This window comes from Bubalus bubalis, chromosome 1 (assembly GCF_019923935.1).
Source record: "Bubalus bubalis isolate 160015118507 breed Murrah chromosome 1, NDDB_SH_1, whole genome shotgun sequence".
NCBI classification, from domain to species: Eukaryota; Metazoa; Chordata; class Mammalia; order Artiodactyla; family Bovidae; genus Bubalus; species Bubalus bubalis.
The window spans coordinates 116,491,009-116,513,996 of NC_059157.1; the positions used below are offsets into that span (position 1 = coordinate 116,491,009).

General features: G+C 38.9%; 1 protein-coding gene across 1 annotated transcript; it reads left to right on the forward strand.

The window, feature by feature from the left end:
- The first annotated feature begins 80 nt into the window (after positions 1-80).
- On the forward strand, positions 81-15,047 carry FBXO45 (F-box protein 45). The gene is made up of 3 exons (XM_006054249.3): positions 81-574; positions 5,979-6,335; positions 10,839-15,047. Exons 1-3 carry the CDS (start codon positions 272-274, stop codon positions 11,022-11,024), a joined length of 846 nt encoding a protein of 281 aa, XP_006054311.2. The 5' UTR covers positions 81-271; the 3' UTR covers positions 11,025-15,047.
- Positions 15,048-22,988: the final 7,941 nt, after the last annotated feature.

Genomic DNA, 22,988 nt, shown 5'->3' on the forward strand with positions numbered 1-22,988 from the left:
AGGCCGTACGAGTCGGGCGGTTCCGGCGACCGCGCTGAGCCGCGGGGGAGGGGCGGGGGACGCCCGTGCAGTCGGTGCGTCTGCCCTCAGTGAGGCGGGGCGCGCGGCGGACGCCCCCGGGCAGGGGCGGGAGTGGTTTGGAGGGGCCGGGCGGTTAGCTGTGAAAGGGGCGGTGAGCGAGCTGCTCCGGTCTCAAGGCGAGGCTTGGCCTCTGGAGCAGAGACGGGGGGAGGCGGCGGCGGCGGCGGCCCTCGGGCCGGCTGGTGAGGCGATGGCGGCGCCGGCCCCGGGGGCTGGGGCAGCTTCGGGCGGCGCTGGCTGTAGCGGCGGCGGCGCGGGCGCCGGCTCGGGCTCTGGGGCCGGGGGCCGGTTGCCTAGCCGGGTGCTGGAGTTGGTGTTCTCCTACCTGGAGCTGTCCGAGCTGCGGAGCTGCGCCCTGGTGTGCAAGCACTGGTACCGCTGCCTGCACGGCGATGAGAACAGCGAGGTGTGGCGGAGCCTGTGCGCCCGCAGCCTGGCAGAGGAGGCTCTGCGCACGGACATCCTCTGCAACCTGCCCAGCTACAAGGCCAAGGTGAGGGAGCCCCGCGCCACGCCGCTGCCCCCTGTCCCGCTTCTCCGCGCAGCTCTCAGTGTTTCTCAGCTAAGCTTCTGAGTCAGAAGCGCCTTTCCACCGCTCCAGTCAGTACCTTACCTCGCCTCCCCCGCCATAAAGATCTCTTTGGGTTGAAGTTCTGCTCCTTAACCCACCCCACTTCCGTGATGTACTTTTTAAAGGATCAGATGGTTTTCCATCTTTGGTTTCCATCAGTCATTCTACTTTCCACCGTCTATCCCCTTAAAAACAGGCCATTATTGTAGCTTTCAATACTCTAATCCTATTTTTCTTTCTGTCCTTTATTAGATCATCTCGGCTGTCTTATTGACTTAGTTTCTAAGATTTTTGCTTTCACCTCACGTTTTCCAAGCTCTGATTTATAACTATGTTTTATTTTTTCCCAAGTACCTTGAATTCCCTCCGCTATGTTACAGGCTTATAAATAAGTGTGGTCCAAGGCATCTGCTAACTTTAAAGATAAAGGCTTTGAATAGAACATCGTACCATTGGTGCCACTTAACAGTCATAATATTGCCATGTCCCACTGTTATTGGCTATTGCCTTGCCAACTTTTTCATAGTTCCACCTTGCTGGTGTGTCTCTTATGTTCTGTTTGTCATCCAACATGCCGTTTCCATTTTTGGTGCCTTTTTCCCCCCTCTGCCAGACTCTGCTTAGTCTTGCTTTCATATACAAATAAAAATGTCAAGTAGCAGATCTTGGTAGGACTGAGAGCATTCCTCAAGCAATATAAACAAATGGCTGTAAACTTGAGTTCAGTTTGGATGGATACAGCTATTTAGGATTGCAGTCACCAAGAGTATACATGAGAGAGGATAAAGTCTGATCTAGAATATGGTAAACATAAAAATACATTAACAACTAAAAAAGGGAAAACATATCTTTTTAATGCTAGACTGCCAGTGGGGCCAGAGTAAGTAAATTTTCACATGGAAAAAATATTTTCCATGTGAAATAAATGTAAAATGTATTCTTCTGTAATAAAATAGGTTTCAGTTTAATAAGGTTAGGACAAGGATTACTACTTTTAAATATGTCAAATTGTTTATCTGTTAAGTGAAATAACATGTTGAGTTGCAAGGACAGTTAGTAGATGCTCAATGGATAATAATTGTAATTCATATAGTAGAGGGAAGAAGATTGCAATTTTGTCTTACTGTGCCTAATAAACATACAGGTTTCATGAATCTTATTTAGTTTTTATTTTTTCATAAAGTTTATTATTTTTACTTATTTTGAATTAAGACATTTTTGTAGTTGGCCTGTAATATACATGTTCACATGATTCAAGATTCATGTAATAATATGTAATAAATAATGTATTCATGTAAGTCAGTGTTCAGAAGAAGCAAAGTGATCTAAAAGCAAAATGTCTTCCTTTGGTCCTTATACCCCCACCATCCAGGTTGGAGGCAGCCTATTTTACCTGTGTTTCTGTATCCTTTCAGAGGGTTATAAATTTTAATACTTTGTATGCCTTTGTACTACTTGCACTGTAGGTATTATAGACTTGTGCATTCAGATGTTGCAGGACTTTTCTTGAATCTCTTGAAGATAAAAGATTAATTCAAAAGGATATACATAGCCTAGTAGGAAAGTCCTCAGTCTAGGAGAAGAGGAAAAAAATAATGTATAGAAATAACTAGTGGTTATTAGTTAGAAACTAGAAGTTTAGTGAAAGAGATTCACAAGTTGAGTGAACAGCTTTAGAAGGGTTGAGATTGAGATTATATTGAAGCTGAATTTTAAAGATGGGGAGGATATGAACATTTTACTAAGAGGAAATACTCTGAACAAAAAGCAAGACAGTGGAAAGCAGAGGATTTGAATAGTATATATTTTTATTAAAAAAAAATGAATGTTAGGTACTATGTTCAGTTTTGCAGATGCAATGCTGAATAAAAGCAAATACAAATGCTATGGATGCTTTCCCATATAGTGCTAATCTAGTGAGGGGAAGTGGGTATTTATCAAATAATCACAGAGTTGTAAAATTGCATTTATGATGAGTCCTATGAAGGTTAGATCCATGGTGCTCTGAATGTCAATAGTGGAGAATTTGACCTAAGTAGCTAGGTCAGGAAAGGCTTTCTCTGAGAAAATAACTCTGAGACCCAGGGAAAAAAAAAAAGGATAAATAGGCCAAAGAGAGAGAGAAGAGCCTTCTAGGAGGTAATCTGGTGAGTATGAGTGACAGAAAATAATCAGTGTGGCTGGACCACAGAGAGCAAAATTGAGGCAAATTTGATAAAGATGGAAGAGGTGGACTGGAGCCAAACAAAAGGGAGCCATTTTAAATTGTAAGTGAAGGAGAGTTAGGAGTATGGGGGTTGGTGATATGATAGTTTTCCATTTTTAAGAGGTTATTATTACTTAAGAATGGACAACCAATTGGAGGGGAACCTTAGAAATATGTATAGTAGTAAGTATGTAGAACAAGAGATGGTGAAAAATTTAGGAAATAAAAGCTACAGGACTTGGCAGTAGATTTGAAATCAGGGTGAGGAAGAGGGAGGTGCTCAGGATGACTTCTAGGTATCTGGTTTACGTAATATAGGGATTACCTGGGCTGGATTTTGGAGGAATAACAATGAGTTCAGTTTTGGTAGCACAGAATTTACAGTGTTAAGACATCAAGAGTTTTCAGATAGGCATCTGTTAGAGTTTGTAGCTTAGAGGGAAGGCTAAAGATATAAAATAGTTTAGTTAGATTGAATTGTAGTGGGAGATATGATTGTACAGGTAAGCTGAAACTAGAGATATCATGGAGGTCCTTGACATAAAGCTTCAGTCTGTAGTTTAGGCTTTGTTTTACAGCTGGAAACCACAGAAATTTGAACAAAGGAATGACAAAGTAAGAGCTGTGCTTTAGAAAAACTAGTAGAGTCCATAAGATGAATTCAAGAAGGCAGGGGTTGGTTTCTGTACCAGATGTAGTCAAGACCAGAATAAGTGTATGGAGAAGAGAAGAGGATAACTGGGAGAGAAATTGCAAGAAAACAAGTCCACATAGATGGACAACTGACTGGGTGAGGTGGGATGAAGAAGAAGGAAGAGTCAAATATGATTTCCAGGGAGCGAGGTTAACTGAGAAAAGGATAAGAACAGGCTTGGGCCAGTGTAAAACTGGAAAGCATTTGGAGTTGTCAGTCTAGGTAGGATTTGACTTATTTTTAGAAGTTCGTATTTTACATATTACCAAGTAACATTAGTTATTCCAGTCATACTTGACATCTAATTGTAACTCTCTAAATCTCAGACTTACATCCCAAACTAGATCTGAAAGCTGTTTGCTATAATGCAAAATCCATATTGTGTATAAGGCTGCATAACAAGAACTATAGACTGTTTTTATTTGTGTATTTTCCATTTTATCTGATTTTTCACATTATCTCTAAAATATAAGGACACTTAATCCCAATACCGTTATTACATCTGTAGTATATAAATAAATAACCCCTTAATATGGGAAGTGCGGCATTCAAATTCCAGTTTTCTCATAAAAATGTCAAATGTTTTGTCTTTAATTTTCAGTTTATGTAAGCAAGATCTATCTATGTAAGGTTCTCATGACAGTTGATATCTCTCTTAAGGCTAATTTAGTCTGCAGATACACCTTCCATCTCTCCCACCTCTCACCCCTGCAGTTTATTTCTTGAAGAAACCCAGGTGTTTACCCTGTAGAGAGTAATCCTCAGTCTGGATTTTGCTGATTTCATTCCTATGGTTTTACTTAACATGTTCTCTGTCCTCTGTATTTCCTGTAAAAGTTTGATAAATTTAGGTTAGATTAGATATTTTTTGCTAGAATCAAATGGTTGGGATGTGTATAGCACTTTCAGGTTGTTATAATAAGACTAGATACAGAAAAAAATTAGATATACTTCAGGTTTACATCCCCCTTATGAAAACATGGGACGCCTGAACCAAAGAGGTTTTTTGTTTTTGTTTTAATCTGTGACCTGATGGTGTACAACAATTAAACAGTGAAGTACTCACTGATGGCAAAGGGGATGGCACACTGGATGAGGGGACTGGATGCTTGACTTATCTTTGAGACGCTTATGCTAACTACATGTTGACTTTTATGCCTGTGTCCTAATTCCTGAGTTTAACTAGGTAAAGGTCTTAAGGTCTTTCCTATGATGAAATTCTGATTCTGGAATTGATTTCTCAGGTTAACTAAAGCAATAGGTCCTAGCCTTCAACTGCTTCTGCACAGTTCGAGTAAAGAAGGGATTTTCTGAAAAACATACAGACCAAAAAGCTCTAAGTTATTAAAACATGAGAGTGAGTGAGTGAAGTTGTTCAGTCGTGTCTGACTCTTTGCGACCCCATGGACTATAGCCTACCAAGCTCCTCCATCCATGGCATTCTCCAGGCAAGAGTACTGGAGTGGGCTGCCATTTCCTTCTCCAGAGGATCTTCCCGACCCAGGGATCGAACCCGGGTCTCCCACATTGTAGGCAGATGCTTAACCGTCTGAGCCACCAGGGAAGTCCAAAACATGAGAAATGATATAGTAATAACAATTTTCTTACTGTCTTTATTTTGGAAGCTTCAAAGACTAGTAATTACCAAAAGTCAACTAACCTGTTAATGGTAGCTGCTGTTAATGACTATCTCTTTATAAATTTTAGTGGTTGAATTTAGATGCTATCTAGGGGATTATTTGATTTGGTAAAATGAGAGTGGTGATGTCTTAGTGTATGAGTAATACCTAGCAAGGAGGCAGAGGATCTAAGATAGTTTGTGGTTATTAAAATTTTTCATAGCTAATGTGACTGAGTTCCCTGTTTTACTTAAAATACCGTTCTTTTTGATGATGGCATTGCCTACATGAAAACTGTACATATTTGAACTTTTTAATGTAAAAATATGAACTGTAAGCCAGAGTAGAGGAAACAACCTCCCTGTACCCATCACCAAGCTTTACCAATGATTAACTCGTGGGCAGGCTAGTTTCATGTTTACCTTGTCCAATCTCCCACTCCACTCTTGGGTATTTCAAAGCAATTCCCAAATTTCATTATGTCACCGCAAAACATCTCAGTATTCCCTCTAAAATATAAGGATTTCTGTGTATATCTTTTGATGTCTTAAGAAGTCTATTTGGAGAAATTATACAGTGATTTAGAATTTTGGTCAATAATGAAACAGTTGGCAGTTTTATCTTTAATGTTGTGTAATTTATTATGTTAGTGTCTCATCCCCAAAATGAGCCATTTTTGAGACATAGTTATTGTATTACTTAAATATATATAATTTTATTGTTTAAAAACATGTGCCCTAAAGTTTGGGCACTTTTTACTGTTTAAGAAAAATAAAATTCTCTTTCTCTGGTCTTGCATCTTTTCAGATACGTGCTTTCCAGCATGCTTTCAGCACTAATGACTGCTCCAGGAATGTCTACATTAAGAAGAATGGCTTTACTTTGCACCGAAACCCCATTGCTCAGAGCACTGACGGTGCAAGGACCAAGATCGGTTTCAGTGAGGGCCGCCATGCGTGGGAAGTGTGGTGGGAGGGCCCTCTGGGCACCGTGGCAGTGATTGGAATTGCTACAAAACGAGCCCCCATGCAGTGCCAAGGCTATGTGGCATTGCTGGGCAGCGACGACCAGAGCTGGGGCTGGAATCTAGTGGACAATAACCTACTACATAATGGAGAAGTCAATGGCAGTTTTCCACAATGCAACAATGCACCAAAATATCAGGTGAGAAACCGAGAATTTTCTGAAAAGTGAGCCTTTGTTAAATCATGCCTTAATTTGTTTTAAATTTACAAAGTTTTATATAGCAGCATTATTTGTCTTTTTGGGAATTTTTAAATAAATAGTGTAACTGGCCTTTTTTGGCTACTCTGATTATCTTTTAGTATCTTAATCATTTTTTCCTTATACATATTCACCCTGAGCAATCTGTCTTTACTTTAAATCAGGTTGGCCAACTTTTTCTGTACAGGGTCAGATAGTAAATATTTAGATTTTGTGGTCCATACTGTCTCTCATAACTGTTCAACTCTGTTGTTTATTATTCTAGTAAAACCTTATTTATACACTGCAAGCCAGATTTGGCCCAGGAGCCATAGTTTGCCAGCTTGTACTCTGGATTGTAATCTTTCTTACAACATGGCACATCTAAATTACTTTTTCTAGATACCTCACCCCCACAAATGCACCTTTGTGCATGTATGTACATACTTTTTCTCTGCTACTTACTGACCTGTGGATTGTATGCAAAGCCTGTGGGGGTGTCAATGATTTCTATAAAGATAGGCAAGTTCAGGCAAACTACTACATTTTTAATTTTTGTTTTTTGGCCCACCACATGGCATGTAGGATCTTAGTTCCCCGACCAGGGATCAAACCTCTGCTCCCTGCAGCAGAAGCACAGAACCTTAACCACTGGACCAAACTACTGCATTTTAAAATTCTTTTCATCTTAACCTTCACCCATATTCATTTTATTCTAGGATCAAAATTATAGTTCCTATTTGTAAAAGCTATATGATCACCATAGATTCAGCAGAATCTAGAAAATAATAATCTGATAAGTTGGAAATTTTAAAGAATTATAGATGGCACATTTTAGAGGGACATGTGGTTTGAAAGCTCTAGCTTTAGTATTGACCTCAAGTCAAGCATAATAAAGTAGAAGAACTAAAAATATATCCCATTTCCAGAGGTATAAAAGTATGGAAGATTTTCTTTCATAGAATCCTTTCCTTACTGTTCTTTCAGGCTCTGCAGATACACTAAGGAGAGGGATGTCTGGACTTAATAATCATTGAAGATAAAGTTCTGTCACTAGCCGTGATTTTGAAGTGAAAATCCTTTATTCGTTGTTTTTCAAAGAACATACTCTATATGATTTCAGTCCTTTTAAATTTATTGAGACATGTTTTATTCCCAGCATATGGTTTATCCTGATGAATGTCCATGTGTACTTGAATATATACTGTTGCTGGATGGAATAATCTATTAAAGACAATTACGTCAAATTGGTTAACAATATTTATGTCTTCTGCTTTCTATATTTTTCTTCTACCTGTTCTGTCGTTTACTAAGGACTATTAAAATCTCCAACTGTAATTGTTGATTTATCTATACTTTCAGTTTTGTGAGTTTTTGCTTTATGTGTTTTGAAATTGTTATTAGGTGCATATTTATAATTGTTAATGTTTTTTTAGAAAAAATTTATTTCTATGCTGGGTCTTCATTGCTGCACAGACTTTTCTCTAGTTTCAGCGAGCAGGAGCTTCTCTCTAGTTGAGGTGTGTGGGCTCCTCATTGCAGTGGCTTCTGTTGTGCAGCACGGGCTCTAGGGTGCATGGACTTCAGTAGTTGGGGCACATGGGCTAGGCAGTTGCAGCTCCTGGGCTCCAGAGTACAGGCTCCATAGTTGCGGTGCACAGACCTCGTTGCTCGGCAGCATGTGGGATCTTCCAGGATCAGAGATTGATTGAACCCATGTCTCCTGCACTGGCAGGCAGATTCTTTCCACTGAGCCACCAGAGAAACCCGAAATGACCTTCTTTGACTCTAGTAATATTCCTTGTCTTTATGTCTATTTTGTCTTATGTCAGTACAGCCAGTCCAAGTTTCTTAGGTTTACTATTGCAGAGTACCTCCTTCCCCTCATCCTTTTACATTTATTCTGTCTTTATATTTAAAATCAGTCCCCCAGACTGCTTATAATTATATATCTAACCCAATCTTTTGAGTAGTTAGTCCATTTATATTTAATGTAATTGTTGGACTGCTTGATATTCTCCTTGTCTCTGTGTCTCTGGAGCTGTGTCCCTTTTTCTCTCTGTATTTTGGATTTATTAATTTCTGTTGTTCTGTCTTTAAATTCATAGTTTGGTTTTTTTTTTTTCCTTCTTGTCATTTAAACTCTATGGTCATTTCAATGCTATTGAGTCAGGCTGGTGAATTTTGGTTATTGTGCCCCTGAGCTCTAAAATTTTCATTTGGTTCATTTTTATACTTTCCATTTCTCTACTGAGATCTCTGTTCATTTGTTAATACTGTGGTTTTTTTTAGTTCTTATTTTTAATATATGTATATATTTTATAATAACTACTTTGAAGTCTTTTCCAAATCCAACATCTAGGGCCCACTTGAACTTTTTCTACTGACTTCTTTTTTCTCCACGTGTATAAGTTGTACTGTCCTGCTTCTTTTCATATCCATTCATTTTTTAATTGAAAACTGGACCTGGTAGACAATACAATAAGTCTGGAATGTTTTGTTCCTTTAGAAACTGCTTTGTTCTGAAAACTGTAGGTTTTCTTCTTCTAGTAGGCAGTTAACTTGCCTGGACTGAAACTGTATATAGCAGTTAATGTCTTTGTTCAGTTTTTTTGGCTTCTGCTGCTGCTAAGTCGCTTCAGTCGTGTCCGACTCTGTGCGACCCCATAGACGGCAGCCCACCAGGCTCCTCTGTCCTTGGGATCCTCCAGGCAAGAATACTGGAGTGGGTTGCCATTTTTTGGCTTCTAGCTGCTGCTTTTTCTGCCTGGTTCCCTGGGGGTTTTCCCTGTGTTTGTGTAATGCAGTCCTCACACAAGGATTTGGGCAGTTTATTTTGGGGCTCACCCTCTTTGTGGTTTTGTTGCTTCTGGAGTTCTAAGTTTCTAATTGCGCTGCTATCTAAATTTTGTCCTCTGCACCTAAGACTTGGCCTTTCTACTCCTTGTGCTGTGTGCTTGCTATATGCTCAAAGGTAAAGCAAACTTGAAAATTTCATGGGGAGTGGTTCTGTTTTCTTATTTCATCTTCTGTGAAATATGGATAACTCCTAGGAGTGATGTGAGAATTAAATGAGATAATATAAAATCACTCAACAAATACTCATCAGAATGTTAGCTTTTTATTTCTAATTTTTGTTGTTGTTTGTGCTTTGTTCGTAAAGTAGTGATGTTGGTAATTTGGAAGTTCTTAGGTCCGTAAAATGGGATTAATTTATGAGTTGGGCAGAGAGAGAGAAAAAGATATTGGTAGTTGTTTGTGATAGGAAATACAATGAAGGAAGGTAATGATAGCAGTTGGGGGATATCATAACTGGAAAGTGTTCAATTATGATTTTTGATTGAAAAATGTTAGGACTTTCTGCCTCCAAGTATATAGATGCAACAACCTCTAATATATGCAGATTATAAGGATAAAACATGCTACTTCTTTGCTTACTTTTCCATTTGTGAAAAGAACTGGATAATTGTGCTTCTGTTTAGTTTAACAATCAGTGCTGCTTTTTTTTTTTTTTTTTTAACAAACAGGTCTTTCAGAGTAGTGGACCGCAAAGTGATGGTTTAATAAGTGTATTTTGTGTCTTTAGAACCTATAGCCAGATTTGATGATTCATATTTATATAATTTCCATATTGTATGTAGAACTGCTTTGTATAATTTAATGGTTAAATGTTTTATTATAGTATTTTTTTTATTTTGGTGAAATATACACAACAGTCTTTACTATTAACTTTTTGTAAGTGTATAATTCAATGGCGTTAAATACATTCACAGTGTTGTGCAGCCATCCCCACTATGTATACCCAACATATACCCAAAACTTTTTCATCATCCCCAGCATAAACTCTGTGCCCACTGAACAATAACTCTACATTTCTTCCTCCCCCAGCCTCTGGTAACCTCTATTCAATTTTCTGTCTATGTGAATTTGAATATTCCAGGTGCTTGGTATAAGTGGAATAGTATAATACTTGTATTTTTGTGTCTAGCTTATTAGCATAATGTTTTCAAAGTCCACTCATGTTGTAACACATACTAAAATTTCTTTTTAAGGTTGGATAACATTCCATTGTATGCATTTACTGTAGTAATTTGAGAAAATTTAGACTGCCTTTTTTGGTAAAATGTGCCAAGTTATAGGTTTTAGTGGTAACCTTCTTTAAAAAGCCCTTAAAAAAATCTTGGGACTGTTCAGAAAGAATATTAAAATTTTAAGTATTAAATATTGATCCCACACAAGTCTTAAGTTTAAAAAAAGACCATCAAAACATTTGTGATGAAATTGATGTGTGTTCTTTTTCTTGATGTTTCTCCCTGACCAAATAACTTTGTTGGTTTTTCTAGATAACTTTTGAGATATATATATTAATAATTAATATTAATAATAATAATATTTTCAACTTGATTTCCTCTAGATATGCCTTTGATGGGTTTCTTCTAACCTTCTTTTGATGTCTGTTTGCAGATAGGAGAAAGAATTCGAGTCATCTTGGACATGGAAGATAAGACTCTAGCTTTTGAACGTGGATATGAATTCCTGGGGGTTGCCTTTAGAGGACTTCCAAAGGTCTGCTTATATCCAGCAGTTTCTGCTGTATATGGCAACACAGAAGTGACTTTGGTTTACCTTGGAAAACCTTTGGATGGATGACAGTGGCTTTCTTGGGATGAAAGACAGAGTGGAGGAGATATCTGCTTGTGGGAAGTAGAATCATGAAGTGACAGTGTCATACATGCATGCCCAAGAAACATCCTGAAAAACACATGATATTGTTAACTGGAGAAGCAACTCTACAGCAGAGATGATCTTAGTGTTTCCTCTTTCTACTGGGCCAGAAAAATCCTCAGGGTTGCAGTTGGTTGAGTGGGCAGTTGACATATGCATGTTTCAACAGATTTTGTCTCTAAGTTAACAATGTGTTATTTCCAACTTTTAAGGTGAGATCATAGAGATGGTGTCAAAGGGATAAGATAAGGAACTAGCAAGAGTTTTTAAGTAGTGTGTTTGTGAAGAAAGATTGATCCTGTTTTACAACTGCCTGTTTTTTCTCCAGACCCTTTTTTCCAACCAGCTTGACTATTGGAAAAGTATGAAACTGGTTGGGTTTTATTTAATATTTTTAATATATTGAGAAGCATGGTCTGCCTGGACTGCACTTCTCTAACAGTGAGATATAAAATTGTGCAGCTATTTTAAAAGTTGTATATACAGTATGTGTGTAAAAAAAAAAAAAAACTGTTAAAAAAACAGGGCAAAGGAGTTGCTTTGTTCTAGTTCAGTTTCTTAAAAACCACTACATGGTACAAAATTAGAAAAACATTAGGGACAGTTTGGTAACTACAAAGAAGAGGATTTTAAGAGAAGATGTGTTGTATTGGCTCGTTTTGTATTATATTTGGCTTACAGTTTCCATGGCTGTTACAGTCTGATTTATTTTTTTAACCATCAAAATTATTGTAAAGGTCCCTCGTCTCCAGGCTAAGATTGAGGAAAGGCAAATCTATTTCTAATCATACATATATCAGTAATAATAATAATGTGCATCTTATAGTATCTGGTTTTATTTTTTTGACCTTCTGAGAAAGTGTCTTGTAAAAGAATAAAGAACATTGCCATTTGTTCTTATAGGCCTCAAATATGAAAATTGTTAGTCACAGACCTTAAGAAAATAATTGATCAATGATCCTTTATTTTGTAACTTTATAATGCTGTAGATATTATAATCTTTTTAAGTTCATATTGTTTACATCATGCAACAGTCTAAGCCTCAAACTTGTCATTGGGGTTGTCAAGAAAATGTTTACTCACCCATCTGAAACAGTGCCAGCCTGAACCCAGCTTAAGAATGTTCTTAATCTCATTATAGATAATTGCCCCCATGGGACTTGAAATAAAAGACCTTATGCTGGAAACTTCAGGTTGGCAACATTTTGAAGGTTTCATTGTAGTAGAAGAGTTTAACATTAATTCCTATTCAGAATTTTTGACTAATCTGATTTCACTAATACTTTTTCAAATTAATAATTCAACATACATGAACTGAAATTTTCTTTTGTTAGAAAAGAAACAAATATCTTTCTGTATGAAAGTATAAATTGTATGGTTTCAGATACATCTTTGTGATAAGAATTGACTAAGGCAAGTGGAATCTTTGTACTTTTTAGGTTTTGCTATATGCATATTTTGTTTTGCATCTAATAAAATTAGGGACAGCAAGCAGTTGGCTGGGGTTCTTGGGTTGCTCCTTGAGAGTTAATATTATTAGTACTCCCACGAAGCAAGGGATTTCAGTCATGAGCAAAGATTTCATTTTTGCCACCTGAAAGGTGTACACAAGTATTTATTGTATATTTGGTATGTTGCCTAAAGGTGAAATCTGTAAAAGGTCCTTTTTGATACCCACATCAAGGAAGAAACTTCCTAGAAACCATATTTAATACTACAGAGTAAAATTATATGTTAAATGTATTAGAGAATATAGCTGCTACAGAAATGCATTTTTTTCTTGGTGTGGAACTACTCAGTTTGGCAAAGTTTAAAATTTAACTAAAGAAGAGACCTGATTCAGGATAAATATTGAACTAATTAGAAAACTAGATTGGGATATGATCAATTCCAAGAGCTTTTGCTCAGAGCTTTTTTTATATCTTATGTTTTGTCTTATTAGTGAACATTCATTTGTAACAAAGTTTTGAAGGTGCTGAATGAAAAACAGAAACACATGGTTATTGCATATTGAACCTAGAATCAAATAATTGCCTAAATATTTAACAAAAAGCCATTCTTATCTCAGAGATTAAATTCTTTAATATCTGATTTGCAAATTTTATAAAATGGAGGTTCTTATTTAGCATGAGCGCCAGGGCAGTAAGGAGCTTTCCTTTGTAACCGGGTACATTGTTACTGGATACCGATAGTAGTTGTATAGAATACTAAGACAAACTGTTACAGTGTTTGAGGAAATGGGGTCTCTTTTTCACTGCTACTGAGAGAGCACTTAAGTAGAAGACAGTTATGTCTGAATATTAAATATAAATAATCTAAACCAGTGGTTCTCAACCTTAGCTATACTTTGGAGTCATATGCATTTTGGAAAATATTGATATTTGGGTGCCATACCCTAAGATTCTGTTGTTGGTCTGGGGTATGACATGACCATAAGGATTTTAAAAAACTTCCTGGATGATTTCAGTATGTTGCCAAGGCTGAGAACCACTGATCAAAATACAACTTAAGTTTTCTCATCTGCAAAAAAAATCCTTGCTCCCTCCCTTCACTACCTCACAAGGATATTGAGGGTAAAGAAGAAAATAATGGGAAAGTGCTTGTGCTGTGGATAAAAAGTGCTATTGAAAGGCAAAGTTGTATTTGTTGTATTTCAACTGAAACTGTGATCAGGAAGAAATGTGTAATTGGATCTGCTCTGTTGACTTGGGAAACCAGGAGCACTCTCTTTGGTTCTTAACTTTAGTGAAGCATGCGATGGGTAAGAAAACATTACTCTTATTCATACTATGGTCTTCTGTCATACTTGAGATAGACTGGTTTAATTATCTGGTTTCACACAGGAAAGAAGAAATATTAAGGTTTAAAGTCTGTAATGGTCAATGGCTCACAATTCATTAAAACTTTTCATACAAAGAGTTCTGTGGTTAATATATATCATTTCTTAGTTGCCATTATTTTTTCATTATCTGACTTTTGAATGTTAAACCATTGATTTCATCTCCTTCATTCTTATTCCTGTAATTTTGGGTATAGATTTGATAAGGCATGTAAAGCAAGTAGGTATTGCTCAGTTGAATACTTAAAAATCGTGGTTCTATGATTAGGCATCTTCTGCCTTTTAGATATGATTTGATCAGAGAAAGAGAGTTTTGAAAGTAATAGAGCCCTAACCCACATAGTAGGTATTATAATTAACTTTATTTATGTCCCCAAACTGCTGTTTATATAGACTGTAATATTTATATTTTTGATCGCTTTAAAAAATGAACAGTTTGATAAGATAGAAACTTGAGTTTTAAAGATCAGTATTCAGATTACTTTCTAGAAATCAACATCACCACAGTCAGAACCACTATAAAGCCTTCTGAGAAGGAACAGCCCATACCCAACCCAAATGTTATTGTAATAAAGCATTCCTCAGTTTCTCTAGCTGAATGTAATCTCTTCTTCCTTGAAGTTTCCTAGTCTTTGTATTTATCTATACTTAACTCATGCTGTATTACTTTATAACTTGTATAAATTTATTTATATTTATTATTTGTTCATGTCTTATCTTCCTTAAACACATTAAGAAAGTATCTCTGATGGACTCATCTGTATACCCATGTCATCAAACCCAGTAGGCAGGGAATTGCATATTGCATATATGCTATAGGAAGAAAACACCTTCTCTGAATTTATTGGCTATAATAACAAAAGATAGATGAGAAAAATTTTTGTATCCTGTCCAAATTTTTGTATCCTGTCCAAATCTGAGGCTTGTAAGAAAAAAATAGTGACTGTGAATGCATTTTAGCCATTCCCCTTTATTCTTGAATATCGCTAAACTCTGCTATTTAGTTCTTGGTGTAGATTTCTTATTTGTTAAAATTAGAATTCTGTATATTAATTTTTTGAAATTCTTTTTTGCTTTAGTTTCTTAATAAAAGTTTAAACCAACATTAACTATTTGTGATTGCTTACATTTAAAACAAGGAATTTTTTTATACTTTGGTCAGAAAGAAAAGCAGGATACCTTCATAGCCAAATGTGTTGATGGAATTTACCTATAAATTCCATGGCTTTTAACAATGGAATCTGATTCACTAGGATCCTGTTTTGCTGTCACCTCCACCCCCAGCTAACAGTTGTTTGATAATGCAGTTGTTCGCCAAGAGTTATAAGAAGTACAAGCAGCAGGAATGGCTGAACAAACGGCTCCTGTGATCCAAAAGCTTACAAGAATCAGTTGATTGTGTTGCTAAAAGTTGCCTGATGTATTATTAATAATATGTTACAATTAAAGAGTTTTAATTTTCTAAAGGAAAATTAAGTAGGTGCAGAATTTCTGTATTTATCTTTTTGTTTAGTGGGAAGAGATACCAGGAACAGCTTAACCAGTCTGTTGTCTTAATTTCTTTTATGAATCTTCCCCCAAGCCATTTGCTTTTTATTTAATGTATTCATTAAAAAATTGTTGAGAGAAACATGTTCTCTGCTTTTCAGAATATGGTTTATTAAAAGAACTAGCCCCTCAAGATTTAAGATTGTCATTATTCAGCTTGTGTGTATAGGATTTCACTATGAATGAGTGACTCAAGAAGCAAGAATCATTTAGGGAGTTTTTCTTAGGTCACTCTGTTGACAGTCCTTAATTTGTTTCTTTTAAAAGAAGAAAACATAAGAGAAAGATAGGGAAGTCAAGTCCTGTCTGTTCTGTGGTAGACACCTCGTAAGCTGTATTGTCTTTCTGCTCCTCCTTTTCTTTATAAATGAAATGGAGGATAAAATTGAGTAATGGGAATAGTTGTGAGGTCCTATCTCCCTTGAGAAAGGCTCCTGAAATAATTTTATTAAAATGCTAATATCCAATTAGATTAATTAGAAACATAATAGAAGTAGGCCAGATATCTTTAATGTAGCTAATGTTATTCATGTTTTCCAACCGATGTTCAAAAGGTCTGTTACTCATCTGTGCCCTTTGTTGGTTACCTTTACTTTTGAAAGAAAGGATACTTAGGGTTGGAATGAGGGAGGTCAGTCACTCCTCTCCCCCTTTGGCAGTCCAGAGAATGATATATGTAGTTCACAACCAAATTGTCCAGAGCTCTACCAACCCCACTAGACTTCACAACAGAGTGGACAGCGTGGACAGTGAGGGGAGTGTATACCTGGTGTACATTGAAAGGACAACCAACTATGCTTTTAAGTAGTGACTCTTACCTGTGGTGTTGGAGAAGACTCTTGAGAGTCCCTTGGACTGTGAGGAGATCCAACCAGTCCATCCTAAAGGAGATCCGTCCTGGGTGTTCATTGGAAGGACTGATGTTGAAGCTGAAACTCCAGTACTTTGGCCACCTCATGCAAAGAGTTGACTCATTGGAAAAGACCCTGATGCTGGGAGGGATTGGGGGCAGGAGGAGAAGGGGACAACAGAGGATGAGATGGTTGGATGGCATCACCAACTCGATGGACATGTGTTTGGGTAAACTCCGGGAGTTGGTGATGGACAGGGAGGCCTAGCATGCTGCGGTTCATGGGGTCGCAAAGAGTCGGACACGACTGAGCGACTGAACTGAACTGAACTACCAAGTAAAGGCTGGTATGGTGTTTTGGTTTTAACTCATGGCTTATATCTCTGTGTAACAATCGCTGGACTTGAGATTTTACAAGTGCCTCTTTTAAAATGTTTTGAGGAGCTCAGTAATGCTTTATCATCTTGGTTTTAAGTCCAGAACATTGAAATAATAGTTCAGGAGTCACGAGCTCTGAGTCCTGGGCAATCCTGCTTGCTGTGACATGATTCCAGAGCAGATTTCTTTCCTTTAGGGCTGCTTCCTTATGTGCTTCAGTGATGAGGTTGACCTAGCTCAATGGTTCTCACTTTGGGATGTTCACTAGAATCACCTGTTGTTGTTTAGTCACTAAATTGTGTCCGACTCTTTTGCAACCCCATGAACTGTAACCCACCAGGCTCCTCTGTCCATGGGATTTCCTAGGCACCTGGGAAGCTTTTAATGTTTTGAACAGCTTTATTGAGATATAATTGACATACAGTAAGCTACACTTATTTCAAGTACACACTTTGACAGAGGTATACACCCATCACCATCAAGATAATATATACCTGGGAAACTTGTAAATGATAAGATGCCCAAGTAAATTAGATGGACAGGGGATGCACTCAGGTATAAATATCACTAGATTTTTTTGTTATTGTTGTTCAGTCGTTCAGTCTTGTCTGACTCTTTGCGACCCCACGGACTGCAAAACACTAGGCTTCCCTGTCCTTCACCATCTCCCGGAGCTTGCTCAAACTCATGTCCATTGAGTCAGTGATGCCATCCAACCATCTCATCCTCTGTTATCCCCCCCACCCTTTTTTTTAGTTCCTAGGTAATACTCCCCTGACTAGAAATCACCACTCAGGACTGACATTTTTCTTTTGTTTATTTATTTAGTTTTGGTTGCGCTGGGTCTTTGTTGTTGCCCGTGGGCTTTCTCTAGTTGCAGTGAGCAGAAGCTACCCTTCCTGGTGCACAGACCTCTTATTGCGGTGGCTTCTCTTGTTGTGGAGCACAGGCTCTAGGGTGAGCAGGCTTCAGTAGTTGTACCTCACAGGCTCAGTAGTTGTGTCTCATGGGCTCTAGATCACGCAGGTTCAGTAGTTGAGCACAGGCTTAGTTGCTCCATGACATGTGGAATTTTCCTAGACCAGGGATTGAACCCGTGTCCCCTGCATTATCAGGTGGATTCTTATCTGTACCACCAAGGAAGTCCACAACCGACTTTTGAAGAGACTGAGAGTGGTGGCAAAATCTCTTTTATGACTAGGAAAAGATATATAGTTTATATAAGATATACTTTTATGTTTATATAATTTATGTAGTATGCATGTGTGCATGCTGTCATTTCAGTCATGTCTGACTTGCTGTGATCCCATGGACTGTGTAGCCCACCAGGCACCTCTGTCTATGGGATTATCAGGCAAGAATACTGGAGTGGGTTGCCATGACCTCCAGGGGATCTTCCCAACTCAGGGATCTAACTCGTGTCTTCTGCTTTGCAGGCAGATTCTTTACCACTGAGCCACTGGAGAAGCCCTTATGTTGTATGCATTTATAAAACTCTAGCCCTACACTGAGAACAAGTCAGTGGCAGACCCTGAGCTAGAGCTATGGCATCTAAAATATCTTCTGTTGATCCTTCTGTCATCTTTAGTGAGTCAAATTTAGGCAGTCATTTAAGAGGTCAGTGTCCTTAGTAGGATTCTTTCAGGGACAGTGGATTTGGTATCCTTCCTGAATCAGAGTGATCATGAAATTTGAGTGCTAAACCAAAGCTGAGAAGCTGCACCTGTGGTTTGTCACATGTTCGAGTCAAACTTTTTACCTCTGAAAAAAGGGAGATATAATCATTGAAAATTGCTACAGGAGAGAAATGATAAAACCTGGTGCTAAGGGTTGCATTGTGTCCCACTCCACCCCCCACATTCGTATGTCAAAGTCCAGGTGCCTCAGAATGTGGCCTTATTTGGAAATAGGGTTATTGCAGGTGTAATTAGTTAAGATTATACTGAAATAGGGTGGGCCTCTAAACCATTGTGATTGTTGCCTAAAAGGGTATATTTGGACACAGACATGCATAAAGGGAGAATACCACGTGAAGAGAAAGGCAAAGATTAGGTGATTCAGCAGAAGTCACGGGATGTCAAAGATTGCCAGCAAAACTACCAGATGCTAGGAGAGAGGAGGCATGGAACAGATTCCTCCCTCCCAACTCTTAGAAGGAACCAGCTCCGCCCACACTTTGATCTTGGACTTCTGGCCTCCAGAACAGAGAGAAGATAAATTTCTAAGTCACCCAGTGTGTGGTATTTTGCTATGGCAGACCTAGGAAACTAATATACTTGCTCTAACAAAGTTTTTGCTCTACCAATTTTCTTATTTCTCTTTGGGAGCAACTTTGATGCTGTATTCTTTTGTTCACGGGATCAAGGGATAAGGCCAGAAACTATTTTCAAGAGTGTTATAGATTTGTTGGAAGGTCTTTTGTCAGGTTTCATTGGTAACTCAGTGTTTGTAAAGTACATAGCATAGTGGTTCAGTTCAGTTCAGTCACTCAGTCGTGTCTGACTCTTTGCAACCCCATGAATTGCAGCACGCCAGGCCTCCCTGTCCATAATTCTGGAGTCTTGACTCAACCCCAATTCTACCATTTACTAGCTCTGTAACTTTGGAGAAGACATTTGATTTCCCTATGCCCCAGTTCTCATCCCTGTAAAAGGAGGGTGCTAACTCCTAGAAAGCAGTGGTCCCCAACATCTTTGGCACCAGGGACTGGCTTCGTGGAAGACAATTTTTCCACGGACCAGGAAGTGGGAAATGGTTTCGAGATGATTCAAGCACATTACATTTGTCTACTTTATTACTATTATTATTAAACCAGCTCCATCTCAAATCACCAGGCCCTAGATCCCGGAGGTTGGGGACTCCTGCTTTAAAGGAAGTTGTGAGGTTCAAATGAAAGGCATATTGAGCTGCTTTAGAATAGCACCAAGAGCATATTATAGTAAGCATTCAGTACATTTCTCATCATTATTATTGTTCTATCCTATATAATAGGTAAATAACATTAGGAGTCAGTCATAAGAGAAAAGCCATTTTTGTGTGTTCCTGTGTGTGTGTAAAAAAATTTTTTTAACTCATTTTGTCCTAAAATAAGGAATATTTTAAAATATTCAAATCAATAGAAACTTCAGGTAGTTTAAGCAAAAGAAGTTAATCAGACAGATACAGGGGTATTTCACAGAGGTCAATGGCAAAAAGGCAGCTGAACTCCATAAGGGACTTGGACAAGGCAAGGGAAAAGAATTAAATGCTCGACAGTGTCACCTCTTCCTCGCCTCTGAGACATCTCTTCACTTCTTTTTCTTTTCTGCATTGTTCACTTTGTGGAAAATGGCTGCCCATATCGCTCCTTCCAAGGATAAGATTGGACTCTTCGTCCCAATACCAAATCCCCAAGATAGGGACTCCACTTCCCACTTCTAGGTGTCCAGTCAGCTGTGATCGTGTGGTGGGTGGCAAGTGGGTTCACTAACACCCCAGAAGCTGCTAGGGTCCCAACTCTGTACCCAGTGGCTGGGAGGGTGGGCAGGGTCACAGCGAAGAGAGGTTGGATACCACACAAACACTAACAAACGTGCTTTGGCCATATGAAGAGTAGCATGTTTAGGGATTCTGAGAAGGGGAAAACAAAAGAGGCAGAAAGAGGTGAGGAGAATGAGATACAGAGAGGAGAGCAGGGCAACCCCGTAGGGAGGCTGAGGCTCACAGCAAGATAGCACCCGAGGGATAGGCGGCTCCATGCCAGACTCAGCCCTGAGAGGCAACAGACACTGCCTGGACAGCAGCGGCTGCACCTCCGCAGGAGCTGGTTTGCTAAACTGAGGGCGAGAATAAAAAGCTCAGGTCTTTTGGATCTTGAAAAAAGAAACGATGATTCTTGCCTCATGCTTCTGTTCCCTGCTTTAAAGAGAGACTAAAGGCTGGTGAGGTTTGAAATCCAAAGAGAAAGCAAGCTCTGGGATCTACTTTTTGTTTGGCCGATCTAGCTTCATTAGCACCTGCTGCATCTCCCGGGAGGAAGCACAAAGGTACGCTAAAGGAAGAGTGTATTACAAAGTCTTGTCCTCTGCGCCTCTCTCATTCAGGGCCCTATCTGAGGTGGCTGGTGGAAAATTATGATCGTTTTTCTTATCTCTTTTTCCATCAGAATCATGACGAGAAGCAAGAATTAAATATCAAGAGCCTCTAGTGTAGGGCATTAATGAGGGGCTCGCCCTCCTCACTTGGATGTTTATTCAGCTCTCGCACATCTACCCAGCGCTCCCAGCACTGCCTGTACGGTGCCGTGCTAGACTCCGTCCCCGCACTCTTCATCATCACAGGTGTTGTGCTTAATGCTCCTGAGACCTGTGGTGTGCTTTCCCTACATCCTCTCATTTATTTATCACAACAGCTCAGTGGTACCCTTTCCCAAGAGAGACCCGAGTCTCTCAGAGGATAAGTGACTCGCTAAGTTTCAGAGCTGGGATTTGGACCCAGATCTCTGCCTCAAAAGCTTGATTGCTTTCCACTCAAGGCGGGAAGCAGATTCATGTCAACAGATAAAGAGGCAGACACTAATGGTGGTGGTGGCTGGATCGCAGAGACACTTCTTGTCAAGTGTCAAGAGATACTTGACAGCTGCTTTATTCGTCAGGATGGCGGGGGTTGGGGGTGGGGAGGAGGCGGAATGGGCACAACTCACATCTGTGCTCTCAAGCCACATGCAGGGTCTGTGCTTGCTCTCTCACCTCTATGAACTCTCCCCTTGTGTCCTGCCTGGTAGTTATGATCAGCGATAACTACATAACCCTTAACCTGTGTCTGGGTTGCCAGATCAAATACAGGGTGCCCAATGAAATGTGAATTTCAGATAAATGAATAATTTAGTATAAGTATACCCCAGTGTTGCATAAGATATGCTAAAGAATTATTCATTGTTTATGGGAGATTCAAATTTCACTGGATGTCCTGCATTTTTATTTGCTAAATCTGGCAACTTTTTTTTTTTTTTTTAAATCTGGCAACTTTAAACCCATCCAGAGACCTCTTGCTTGGTCCTGACTGTCAGCAGCCATACCTTTCTCATCTCTTGGCTTTTCTGTGTAGCATCCTGATGGCAGCCTGGCTCTGGGCCCCTGGGCTCCACCCAAGCATTCCTCATCTGCTGTTGTACATGCCCCAGCATGAGAGTGGGGTCTGCTACTGCTGCAGAGAAAAGCTCTCATCATATTTTCTTGTTTTGTTTCCTCTGATAGCACTTCCCTGGCACCACACTGACAGGCTGGCAGAGTAAGCAGAGCATGCAGGTAGAAATTGGCAGAACTTCATCTCAAAGGACTTGGCCCAAGAGGAGAAAATGTTGGAACACTGGAAGTCTATGGCCTAAACTCAAAGCACAGATTGTTATAAATACCTTTCACTTTGTAGGTTGCAAAAAGCAGGCGCTTTTGGTTACTTGATCCTTTCCTCAGTTAGAACTCCTGATCCCTCTTTCTCCTTTCCCCTATTCAGATATTTACTAAGGACCTATTATGATTACCACACTATCAGGCAGGCAGAGATGAGTGAAACGTTGTCCTCAAGGATCTCATGAACGACCAAGGAAGCCAAGATCTGCCTAAATAGCTATAATGTACAGTAGAAAATGGTAACACCTGAGGGAAGTGCAGAGCGAAAGCTGTGGAACTTTAGAAGAAGTGGGTGAGGGAGAGGTTCAACCCAAGCACCTTCATGGAGGAGGTGTCTTTTGAACATACCCTCAAAGGATAAATAGCACTCAAACATCTCTCAACTTACTAAATAACACATTGTTGAACACTAGTTCATTAACAGCAATTTACAGTTTGTCAAACCACCACTTCACTAAAAACTTGTTTTGCCTATTTATAGAATTTGTAGCAAATTGTGTTTTACCAAGGCTTCCAAATATTGTTCATTATTATTTTAAAGCATCTCAGGCAATGTTCATGTCCCAGATGTAAAATTGATTTCTCTCTTCCACCCAATTTTATTTTTTTAATATCTAAAAATTGTATAAGCCTCAAATGTAATAATTCAACATCTGTATTCATTACAAAGTGATCACCATCACAAGTCTAGCTGCCATCTATCACCATACAGTTGACCCCCTTCACTCATTTTGCCTACCCCTTAACCCTCTTCTCTGGTAACCACTAATCTATTCTCTCTCTGTGAATCTATTCTTGTTTCATCTTGTTTGTTCATCCATTTTGCTTTTTTAGGTTCCACATATGAGTGAAATCATATGATATTTGTCTTTCTCCAACTGACTAGT